This window comes from Humulus lupulus, chromosome 6 (genome assembly GCF_963169125.1).
Source record: "Humulus lupulus chromosome 6, drHumLupu1.1, whole genome shotgun sequence".
Classification (NCBI taxonomy): domain Eukaryota; kingdom Viridiplantae; phylum Streptophyta; class Magnoliopsida; order Rosales; family Cannabaceae; genus Humulus; species Humulus lupulus.
Window position 1 is genome coordinate 24,143,973 of NC_084798.1, and position 13,394 is coordinate 24,157,366.

The window sequence follows — 13,394 nt, forward strand, 5'->3', positions numbered from 1 at the left end:
TCTATGGTCATTCGCCATGCATACTCGACCCTTATATCTCAAGAACCCATGTCTTGATATAGAGAAATTCGTAGTCTTGCCTTCTTTGACTGCAGCCATATGCGATACTAACATGTCATCATGCCCTTGCGTGATCCGTATATCTTCTAATAGCCAGTTGACCCCTGACTATTTATATTTCGGAATTAATCATCTCTTGCTGAAGCGGCTTTTCAAGTCTGGATAATGCTGCTAGATTTCCAGAACTCTTCCGACTTAACGAATCTCCATCTACATTTGCCTTTCCTGGGTGGTATAGGATTTTACAGTCATAATCCTTTAATAGTTTTAAATTCATGTGCCTCCTCATGTTGAGCTCTTTTTGTGTGAAGAAATATTTTAAGCTCTTATGGTCCATATAAATCTCACATTGTTCCCCATAAAGATAGTGGCGCCAGATTTTCAATACGAAGACCACTGCTGCCAACTCCATATCATGTGTTGGATAGCATTTCTCGTATTCCTTTAGCTGCCTTGACGCGTAGGCTATTACTTTACCATTTTTCATTAGCACACAACCCAAACCTTGCTTCGACGCATAAAAAAATACTACAAACTTGAGGATAAGAATACCTTGGATAGACTAGGACTTTGATCTACACCTCAATACTGAAATGTCACTCTATCTTACTTCCCAAGTGTTTAGAAAAGCTTAGATTGAAAAGCTTTTAAGACCAAAAACCCTAGTCTTTTCTCTCTAGAATAAACTTAGCAGCTTGGAGTCTCTGAAGAATGCTTGAATGATGAGTGAAATGTCCTATTTATAGAGTTCATAGAGTGAAACTACCCCTTTTAAAAAGAATAAATAAATGAATATTAATTGAATAAATTTGAATTTTCTACTCCACAGATGCCCAGAACTCGGTCAAAAACGTTTAGGAGCAAATCTAAGTTGTTTAGGGCTGTTTCTAATTTCAAAAACACAAAGGGCAGACGATATATCGCCTGTCCCTATATCTCAAGCCTTCGTGGTTTCGTTCGTGCGACGTCAATGTGTTTTCCTTATCAACCTTAGGCGATATATCAGCCCCTATAGCTGCGATATATCGGCATGCACTGATATTTTAAACAGGCTTTTGCATACTTTCAACACACTTGAATTTTGTTTAAACAATTTTGACTGAGTATACAAGTGTCACGTTCTTAATTATTTTATCTAAACCTTAGGTTATAATAAATATCATTTCTAGGACCAGCTATATTAATCAAACCTTATGTTAAAATTAATATTTCTAATTTATAGGTTAAACTTATAAAATCCATAACTATCTCTATGAGTTTCCAACTAAATCCTGGCTTGAACCAATAACCACGAAAACTAGAATACTACAAGCTACTACTACTACTATCTTACTAAGTAAAATTCTGAGATGCTACAATTTACAAGACTACATATGTCAATATAACACCACAGGAGCATCAACTTTTCTCCATCTTTTAGGGCTGCAATACTTGCTACCAACATGATTTCTAAACCTCAAAACTATGTCACTGCTTGCACCAAACCAGAATGGCAGCAAGTAATGCAAGCTAAATTCAACACTTTAGAAGCCAATAATAAATGGACCATTGTCTATCTTCCTAAAGACAAACATACCATAGGATGCAAATGGGTTTATAAGGTCAAATACAACTCCAAAGGAGAAGTTGATCACTACAAAGCTTGCCTTATCGCAAAAGGATACACCCAACAATAAGGTATAGATTATTCTGAAACCTTTTCCTCTGTTACTAAGTTTACTACTCTAAAGCTTTTTCTAGCCCTCGCTGCCATTCATAATTGATCACTCCATCAAATGGACATAAACAAAACCTTCTTACATGGTGATTTGTATGAACAAGTCTATATGACCATTCCAAAAGGATATACTACTAAAGGGCGATTCCAACAAATCCCATTTGTAAACTCAACAAGAGCTTATATGGCGTAAAGAAATCTTCTCGCCAATGGTATGAGAAACTCAGCTCCACACTCACTACTCTTGGTTTTCAACAATCTCCATCCGACCACTCATTATTGATTCACAAAAAAATCAGGTGTTTTCCTTGCCTTACTTATATATGTAGATGATATTATCATTTTCTAGTAATAATGATTAGGTCGTCTCTAAGTTCAAATTATAATTAAAAAAATTTTTAAACTCAAAGACTTAGGTCCTCTTCGTTTTTTTCTTAGTCTAGAAATAGGTCGTTCTTCTAATGGTATTTCAATATCACAAAGACCGTTTATATTAAAAATTCTTCATGATGCAGATTATCTTGGTGCAAAACACACCTCAACACCCATGGAACCAAATTTAAAGTTCTCAAAATGAGGAAGATCTACTCCAAAACCCAACCATCTATAGAAGAATGATTGGAAAACTAATCTATCTCACCATCACAAGGTCGGACATAACCTTCACTGTAAATTTCCTAACTTAGTTCCTATCTACTCCCCGAACACCTCACATGCAAGCTTCCATTCGAATATTACAATATCTCAAAGGCACTCCAATTCAATGCCTATTCTTCCCCTCCAAAACAAATGTTCAACTCACTGCATATGTTGAAACAAACTTCAACACTACTGCTCTTCAACTGAAAGTGTTTACTGACGCCGACTGGGGTAGTTGCATAGACACTCGACGTTCCATATTTGGTTTCTGCATCTTTCTTGGCCATTTATTGATCTCATGGAAATAAAAAAACATACTACAATCTCTTGTTCTTTCGCTGAAGCTGAATACGTGCCATGGCCAATGCAACATGTGAGACAGTTTGGATTCTTTCTTTGCTTAGATATTTTGGGGTTCCACATACAATTCCTGCCATTTTGTTTTGGGACAACACAGTTTCCATACACATATCTAAGAATCAAGTGTCCACGAGCGCACCAAACATGTTTAAATCATCACTCACATTCCATAAGCTCAACCATGTGCCTACTAAAAACAACTTGGCAGACATTCTTACAAAAGCCTTATTCCCTTCTCACTTCAAGGAATTTGTATCCATGATCAGTGTAAACAACTTATACACTCCATCTTAAAGGGGAGTATTACCATTTTGTTTCCTTTTAGTTGTATTATTAGTTAGCTTAGTTGGACCCTAACCGATTGTGGTTATTAGGTCTCCTTATTCTTGTATTGTCTTTACTAGCTATATAAAGCTAGCCCATGTACTCATTGAATAGACAACTCAGGTTTACATATTAAAATAACAACTCTATTTTAACTTTCTTGTTCTAATATATATTAACCATAAAAAAATTACTTTAACACACTATGTTTTTTATAGAAGAAATAAATTAAGATGGAAAGAAAATAAAATAAATTAAGATGGAAAGAAAATATTTAAGATGAAAAAGAAAGATGATTTCTACTCTAGTTGTTTGACTGAGAGAAAGAAAAGAAAAAATATATTTTATAATTATCTTTATATTTTTAAAATTATTAATAGAAAATTAATAAAGAGTACATTATTAATCTAATATTGTCTTCTATTTGAACAAAAAAAATTACTCACTTTTCTCTTCCCAATATGGAGAGAACCTTTTTTTCACTCCCTTTTCTCTTCCACTTTCTTTTCTCTCATGCCAAACATACAATATTTTTCTTTCTCTCCAAAATTTTCTTTTCTCTCTCTTTCCTCTTCTACCAAACATAGGTTAATTGTTAAAAATGACAAAATATTTTATTTTTTAATACATCTTTTTTTTTTATGCTAAATTTTATAAATGATAGAATATGTATACTTATTTAGCATATATGTATATATTTAGACAATAGTTATTTGTATTTATTAGGTAATATTTGTTTCCTCATTATTAGCCTAATATCACACTTGTAACCATTGGCATTTTCTTGTATATTATGAACCTTTGACTATCAATGAAAGGCAAGGAATTATATTCTTTCATGGTATCATGAGACTAAGGTTTCTTTCTCTCGCTTTTGCAACCTTACTCAGTTACCTTCCTCTTCATCCTCCCTCTTTCTTTTCATTGTGTTGATATCCACCATGGCTGAAACTTCCAAATCTCATTTAGCCTTAGCCATCACCAATGTGAAAACTCTCATCCCCATCACATTGGACTTGGAATCAGGACAGTACCATTCATGGGCGGCATTATTCAAGGTTCAAGCCAGGGTTCATAACGTGCTTGAACATATCATCCCACACACTGATGCGAAAGAGAAAGTTGCGTATGATAAGGCAAAAGCCGATGATCTCCCTCTCTGGAAACGACTTGAAGCGGCGATCTTACGATGGATTTATGCCACGGTCTCCTCCGACATCCTCTCCTCCATTCTCATCGATGACGACTCGGCTGAACATGCTTGGCACAGTGTTGCGGATCTCTTTCATGATAATAAAAACTCAAGGGCCTTGTATCTCAATAAGGCATTTACCAACACAAGTCTTGCTGATTTTTCGACGAAAAATGTGTATTGCAATCATCTCAAAAGTCTTGCCGATCAACTCGCCAATGTCGGGGCTCCCGTCAATGATCAAAGTATGGTTTTGAGAATGCTACAAGGATTGACAGAACAATATTCTAATTTTTTCATTGTGATGCAAAACAAGAAAAGCCTACTTAGTTTTGCTACAGCCCGTTCCAAACTCGCCTTGGAGGAGACCACCATTTTAGAGCGAGCAAAACAATAATCTGCTCTTGTAGCACATTCCCAAACTTTAGATGATGATATGAAACACCAAAATCCTTCTCAAGGTAATTCTAATCATAATAATCGTCATAATAATAATTACCGTGACAAAAATGGTAATAACAGAAAAAACAATAAGAATTATGGCGGTCGGAACTCCGGCAAGGGTGGTCACAACTCCGGCAGTGGTTCAACTGGTAGGTCCGGTAATGGTGGCGGACGTGGAAGACACCCACAACAGTGGCAGCCTGGGTCTTGGATGTAGTGGGCTCCATGGACTTTCCCTCCTCCATATTCTTCCTACAACAATTGGGTTAGGCCCACTTTCACTCCTCGACCACCACAGCATGGTCTTCTTTGACCAAAACATCAACAGGGAGCTTATAATGCCAATGCACCTAGCCCAACTGATATTGAAGCACCTCTTCATACTCTCAGTCTTGCTCAACCTGATCCGTCATGGTACATGGACACCGGGGAGACATCTCACATGACATCTGTGGAAGGTAATCTCCCGTCTTATTCTAATTTGAGCAAAAGTCATGGTATAATTGTTGGAAATGGCCATTCTATTCCTATTCGTGGTTTTGGTAGTGCTAATTTAGCTTATCCCCATCCTCCATTAGTGTTAAAAAATGTCCTTCATGCTCCAAATTTAATTAAAAACTTAGTTTCGGTTCGTAAATTCACCACTGATAACCAAGTTTCTGTTGAATTTGATCCCTTTGGCTTTCTGTGAAGGACTTTCAAACGGGGATGGCACTAATGAGGTGTGATAGTCAGGGAGAGCTATATCCCATCACCACCACCACCACAAATACTCAAGTCGTTTCCCCATCCACTTTTGCATCTTTGTCCTCTTCTATTTGGCATGACCGTTTAGGTCACCCAGGAGCATCTGTTTTAGACTCCTTTAGGCGAAATAAATTGATTGAATGTACTAAAACTAGAGTCTCGAGTTTTTGTCATTCATGTCTGCTTGGTAAACATGTTAAATTGTCATTTATTGATTCTCATAATTCTACCTACATGGCTTTTGATATTTTGCATAGTGATTTGTGGACATCTCCCATTTTGAGTTCTTTAGGTCACAAATATTATGTGCTCTTTTTGGATGACTATTCGAAATTTTTGTGGACTTTCCCTATCTCAAAAAAATCTAAAGTCTATTAAACCTTTCTCAAACTTAAAGCTTACATAAAAACTCAATTTGAACGAGAAATAAAAAATATCCAATGTGATAATGGTAGAGAATATGATAATGGTCCTTTTATGAGTCTTTGTGAAGCTAATGGAATTTCTTTTCATTTTTCTTGTCCTCACACTTCATCCCAAAATGGAAAAGCCGAACGAAAAATTTGTTCCATTAATAATATCATTCAAACTTTATTAGTTCATGCTTCGCTCCCTCCATCTTGTTGGCACCATGCATTGGAAATGGCAACATATCTTCTCAAGATCTCACCAAGTAAAACACTCAATTATCAATTGCCACTACAAATTCTATACCAAAAAGACCCATCATACTCTCATTTACGAGTCTTTGGTTTCTTATCTTATCCTCTATTTCCTTCTACTATGATAAATAAGCTCTAACATCATTCCACACCTTGTGTCTTTTTGGGTTATCCGCCAAATCATCGTGGTTACAAATGCTATGAGTTATCATCAAATAAAGTTATAATTTGTCGCCATGTGTTATTTAAGGAAAATGAATTTCCCTTCTCCAAGCTGCATACTTTTTCTTCCTCCACCTATGATTTTCTTGACAATGGATTATCACCTTACATGATAAACCATTTACAAAATTAGTCCACTCCTCACATTCAAGTGCAGAACCACCCTTCTCTTGCCCCAAACCCATCACCTCGCCAGCCACGCTCTCCTAATCATGCAACTCCCCAACCAACCCAACCAGCCTCCTCACCCCCCCAATCGGTCCAGTCTACCTCTACCAACCCAGAATCATCATCCTCAACTTTAGGTCAGCCAGATCTCAGCCCACATTTAGACCATACACAAAATCTTCCTCTTCATCCCATTTTCCAACCTACCTCAAGTTCCGCAAACAAATCCGTTACGAGGAGCCAACATGGTATTTTTAGACCAAATACAAAATATCACCATGGGTTAAATACTAATGTCACAAAGTCTCCTCTCCCTCGTAACCCCATGTCTGCACTCCCAGACCCAAACTGGAAAATGTCTATGGATGATGAACATATTGCTCTTATTAAGAATAAGACGTGGAATTTAGTGCCCCGTCCACCTGATGTTAATGTTATTCGGTCTATGTGGACTTTCAGACATAAAGACAAATCTGACGGTTTTTTTGAGCGGCATAAGGCCCGACTTGTATGTGATGGTGCAGGACAACAGGTTGGCGTGGATTGTGGGGAAACTTTTAGCCTGGTAGTTAAACCGACGACTATTCGAACAATGCTCAGTTTTTCTCTCTCTAAGGCTTGGCCTGGCCCATTCATCAGTTGGATGTTAAAAATGCCTTTTTACATGGTGAACTAAAAGAAACAATGTACATGCATCAACCCTTGGGTTTTAAGGATCCAGATCATCCTAATCATGTGTGCCTTCTGCGAAAATTGTTATATGGGCTCAAGCAAGCTCCTAGAGCCTGGTACAAACAATTTTCCGACTATGTTTCTTCTATTGGGTTCTCTCAAAGCAAGTCTGACAACTCTCTTTTCATATACAAGAAAGTTATGAAGATGGCTTATATTCTCCTCTATGTGGATTATATCATCCTCACTGCTTCTTCTGTTGATCTTCACAAATCTATCATGCTACTTCTCAGTTATGAATTTTCTATGAAAGACTTGGGTCCACTGAGTTCTTTTTTGGGAATTGCAGTCACTCAACATGATGGCGGTCTATTTTTTTCCTAGAAAAAGTATGCTGAAGAAATTATTGAACGCGCTGGCATGTCATCTTGTAAGCCTTGTCCAACTCCGGTTGATATTAAGCCGAAACTTAGTGCTAAAACAAGCACTCCATATGAGGATCCCTCTCACTACTGCAGCCTTGTCGGAGCTCTCCAATATCTCACTTTCACAAGATCTGACATCTCTTATGCCATACAGCAAATATGTTTATTTATGCATAATCTGATGGATGATCATATGCATGCTCTCAGGCGCTTCCTGCACTACGTTCAGGGTACTCTTCACTTTGGATTGCATCTTTATCCCTCATCAACCACTTCTTTGATTTCTTTTATAGATGCAGATTGGGGTGGTTGCCTTGATACCAGAAAAGCTAGTTCTGGTTATTGTGTATTTCTTAGAGACAACCTGCTCTCTTGGTCTTATAAACGCCAACCCACACTATCTCACTCCAGTGCTGAGGCCGAATACCGAGGTGTTGCCAATGTGGTTTCTGAGTCATGTTGGTTATGCAATCTTCTTCTGGAGTTACATTATCCTATCCATCAAGCTACATTGGTCTACTGTGATAATGTTAGTGCAATATATCTTGCTGGAAATCTAGTTCAACATCAATGCACTAAACACATCGAGATGGATATTCACTTTGTTCGTGAGAAAGTTGCCCGTGGACAAGTACGTGTCCTCCATGTCCCCTCGCGCTATCAAATTGTAGATATTTTCACGAAAGGTCTTCCTTTGGTGTTATTTCAAGATTTCAGGGACAGTCTCAGCGTACGACAACCTCCTGCTTCAACTGCGGGGGTGTGATAGAATATGTTTATATTTATTTAGCGTATATGTATATATTTAGACAATAGTTATTTGTATTTATTAGGTAATATTTGTTTCCTCATTATTAGCCTAATATCATGCTTGTAACCGTTGGCATTTTCATGTATATTATGAACCTTTGACTATCAATGAAAGGCAAGGAATTATATTCTCTCAGTAAAAGTCATCCTCAAAAATTGAAAAAACAAATCACATAAAAATAAGCAACGTATAGTTCTAATTCCATACTTTTGCTTTAATTTACTTTTTCTTTTCACTTTCTTTGTGGAAGTGGTGAATGTTCTAGATGTATTTATTACCCTTGCATATTAAAAAGAAAGGTGCTTATTTCATACCTTTATTAATTCCTTCTAGCTTTTTCAAAAGTTTGATAATATATTTCTAGCTAATTGTTTTTCATAATATATATATTTATATTTAGGGAAGTTTTATGGTGCACTCCTTAAAGGCACACTGCTGCAATCCTTCTTATTTTTATTTTTGTCCTACAGATAGTTATAATCCCATTTTTTGTGATGGTTTAAATTGTAGTTATTAGGACATTAATACAACATTCCACATCAGACAAATGGTAAGACAAAAAGTACAATTTAGATTCTGGAAGACATGTTTAGAGCGTGTGTGTTGGATTTCGGTGGATCATGGTGTAAGTACCTTCTATTGATAGAATTCTCATATAATAATAGTTATCAGTCGACTATCAGGGTAGCACTACCATACAAGATGCTTTACGGAAGGAAATGTAGATCTCAATTCATTAGGATGAGACAGATGAAAGTAATTAATTAGGTCTGGAGGTAGTACGAGAACCGAACGAAGCTATTGCCAAGATAAGAGCTCACATGATCACCTCACAGGATCGACAAAGGAGCTATGTTGATCCTAAGTGTAGGCACGTTGAGTTCCAAGTGGGAAATCATGTATTCCTTTGTGTTTTGCCTATGAAAGAAATTAAGAGATTTTGCAAGAATGGAAGTTAAGTCCTCAATTCGTTGGACCATTTGAGATTTTTAGAGAGAATTGGGAAAGTGTCTTATAGGTTTGCCATGCTTCCTACTACTTGTCAAGAGTGCATAACGTTTTTTATGTGTCTATGTTATGCAAGAATGTTTCAGACCCATCTCACATTCTTAGTTATGAGGTGTTGGATATGCAACCAGACCTATCATATGAAGAAAAGCCAATAAAGATTCTACATAAGAAGAAAAAGTATTATGGAATAAGATGATCAGGTTAGTCAAGGTCCTTTGGAAAAATGGCTCTACCGAAGACGCAAAGTCGGAGTTGGAATTAAATATGATGGACTAATTGTTGGGGATTTATGCCCTAATTAAAACCCAAATTCTTTGTAATCTCATTTTATTATCAATAAAAGAATAGAAATCTTTTTTTCACTTGGTCAATCACTTTGCTCATATGTTTTATTTTCATCAATATTTGTTTGATATAAACTTCTATTAAATCCCGAGCATATAGCTAATCTTATTTATAGTGACGTAATCATAGTGGAATATAAATATGATTATATGTTCAAAATAAGTTAGTCCTAGGATTAGTCAGTGCACAGGATTTACACTGACTTGTTAATCTACAATATGATCTCCTTACACATTACAGTGTTATGTTCTTTCCAGAACATTAGCAAAGTAGATAATATTGGATGTATTTGTTACATCGGACTGGACCGATATTGACAGTTGATAAGATAAGTAAACATACCGTTATTATCTATTCTAGTCATATCATATAGTTGACCATAGGTCAATTCAATCTCAATTCTGAGTGGTTAGTATTCTAACTAATAGTATTATTTGAGTTCTTTGACTTGTTCGTTACCAGCTTACCCTACAGACTAGCCCATACTTACATCTTGGGAACTCAGTAGTATAATTGAGTGGGAGTGTTAATCATAGATATGAACATCTATAGCTTCTGATGAAGAAGTGAAATGATGGTTTCCTTTTACTTTGGTTCAAGGTATTAAATGATAGAGATCTCATTTCAGTAATTAAATTAGTTTACTGAAATATCATTTACAAAGAACAAAGTGTTTTAAGGATAAAATACAATGAGGGGTAAAATAGTATTTTAGTCCTATCTCATTGTAGACCGTTTATAGAGGATTGAGTGAAAATTATGATTGTAACAATTGATAATTAATAGCGTATCTATATTTGTTATAGAGCGTTCTATAAATTTAAGAGTGCAATTCCGAGTCTATAGTGGAGTCACAAGGAATTAATAAGTTAGTAAATTTATTTGTTGATTTATGATAACTTATTGGAGCTTGATTTCATAGGCCCATGGTCCCCATTGTACCTTGGATAAAATCATCTAGATAGTCTCAATTAATTGATTTAATTATCAATTAGAATTATCAAAGTTGACCAGGTCAATTTGGGATAATTTCACAGAGTTGTGTAATTTAGAGAAGAAAAGAGAAATTATGGCAGATTTATTAATTAAGATAAATTGGTATTTAAATTAATAAATAAATTTAAATCAAATGTTAAAATTATAAATAATTAATTTAATAAAGGATTTAAATAATTACTTAATTAATTAAATTAATAAAAAATAATACAGGCCTTGATTTTAAGTCAATGGGCTTATAATCAAATGGGAAATTTCACGGGCCTAAAGCCCATGATAATTTCGACCTAGGGCTTTAAAATGACTATTATTTTATTGATTTTTTAATTAAATTAAATGACCTAATTGAGTCTATAAAATGAGTGCTTAGAGAGAAGTCAAAACACAAGTTTGACAAGTCACAAGTCAGATTTTCTTATATGTTTTAGATTCTCTCTAAAAACAAGTCCTTTTCTAAGCCTCTTTGTTATTTTCTCTTCTTCTCTCTGTATCTATCTCATGTGTTGAGAATTGCCCACACTATTCTAGGTGATTCTAAGGATACATTGGAAGATTGTGAAGAAAATAGAAGATCGGTTCAGTTTCTTGATAATACTCTCCGACAAAGAGGATACAAGAGTTAGAGAAACTGAAGGAATGACTCTTTCATTCCGCTGCGCATACTGTAAGTATTCTATTCTTTGTTTCTCTTTGAATTCAATTTTAGAAACATGTTTTAGGCTGTCTCGTATTAATTTGTTTAATATTAGATATACATGAAAATAAATAAAGATCATGTATAAGTTTTTCTAACAACTGGCCTCAGAGCCTTTGGTAATCTTTATTTTCATGCATGAACATGTTTAAATTGGATTATTTGATATGTTTGAATAATCATATGGTTTTCATGTTTTTATGAAGCATATTGATTTTATGTGAATTTTAGAAATTTTTAGGTTATTTTGTTGTGTTTTTTATGCTATTAACTTTTATATATGTGTTATTTTGTGTAAAACATGTTAAAAAATAATTAGAATCTTCTCCAGGTCCTGGGGATCAACCGGGATGCGCACCTCGGAGGTTGAAATGGCTGAAGTCTCGGGCTCCGCCCCTGTGTCCCGGGCGAGGGCCGGAGCTCATGGAGGGGGTGGGGGCATGTTGCTCCCCCCAGCAGCAGGAGGAACAGTTCGCACGACCTGGCCGGCTGGGGGCTGCTCTTTCTCCTATGTAGGAGACTTAGTTGGGGTTCCGGTGACTTTTTTCGATGTCCGGAGGTTCTTCATTTTTGGCCGAGAGGCCCCACCTGAGGGGTTCTCCTCGGCGAACGCAGCTCGCAGACTCCCATCGAGTTGAGACATCTCTTCTGTCAAAACAAAGACATGGTTAGTACAAGAATTAAGAGCCATTCAAAAACAAAGGGGGAAAAAGGAGAAATTCAAGTATATATATACTAAAAGGGATCCTACCCCCCGAGCTAGAAGAAGAACCTATGGTTACGACCATTGGCCCCAGAGCTCCTGTGGGAGAATCTAAGTCGATTATTTCCCGAGCTGGCGCAAGTTCTGGATCCGAATCTGGTTCCGAGCTAGATTCTTCTACATATTGCCTAAGCCTCGGAGCTACGCCACCCCTCCGGAGTGATGGTCATGACCGAAGGTTGGTCCCATACTCCTCAAATAAGATCGACCTAAAGGCTAGGGTGTTATCTACGACTATGGTACCCCTAGGCCGGCTATCTTGGTAATCCAGTACAAGCTGGTCGACACAGTGAAGCAGGGTTGTATCCAGGTCCGGATCACTTCGGCGACGTTGGACGAGCTGTCTGGGATTGAACCAAGCTAGCCGGGGGTCGGTAATGGCCCTATCTAAATTCCTAAACATATAAGGGTTACCTTGGCCAGAAGGACCCACGTCTGCTCCGGACCGGATCCTCTCCTCGTCCGTTCTCTGGGCGACCTCCAATGCCCGCTTCCTGTTCCTCACAAGGGGAGTCTCGTCCTCCTTGTCCTCCTCATCTTCGTCCACCGTGACCTCCTCCATGATGGTGGGCCTAGAATCGCGAGCTGGGGGAAGCGCTCGGGGCCTCCTTAGGTTCAGAGTCTGATTTGGGAAGATCAGCTTGCAGGCCACCATCATCTCGTCTGTCATGAGCACGCGGTAATCCTTTTCACTAGGGGGCAAGCCCGCCGGTGTCTCGTACTGGGCCCCGAGGGTCACAGATTTCTCTGTCCTCGCGAAGATAGCTATATAATAAATCTAAGTTAGAAAGGGATACTGGAGGAGCTAAATGGTACTTAACTTACGAGCTAAGGTTGAAGAGCACTTACGAGGATGATTGAAGTAGTGGAGCTCACAGTTTTGGAACCCCGTCGACATAAAGAATTGATCTTTGAAGTCGTTGGGGTGGCTGGGCAGCTCGATGACCACAGCCTTGTTGGGGAACATGGTTAAGTAATAAAACCCGTCGCCTCGCCCCCGCTGCTCCGGGCTGGCCTTGAGGCAGAAAAAGTACAAAATATCCGCAGGAGTGGGGACCTCTCACTCCTATTTCAAGAATAAATATCTTAACCCCGCCAACAGCCGATAAGAGTTGGGGGGGAGCTGGAATGGGGCCAACTTC

At 37.4% G+C, this 13,394-nt stretch overlaps 1 protein-coding gene across 1 annotated transcript; it reads left to right on the plus strand.

Moving 5' to 3' along the window:
• Window positions 1–4,041: 4,041 nt before the first annotated feature.
• LOC133784858 (uncharacterized) lies at window positions 4,042–4,689 on the plus strand. Its single transcript, XM_062224131.1, has one exon. It carries the CDS (start codon window positions 4,042–4,044, stop codon window positions 4,687–4,689), a length of 648 nt encoding a protein of 215 aa, XP_062080115.1.
• The last annotated feature ends 8,705 nt before the right edge of the window (window positions 4,690–13,394 follow it).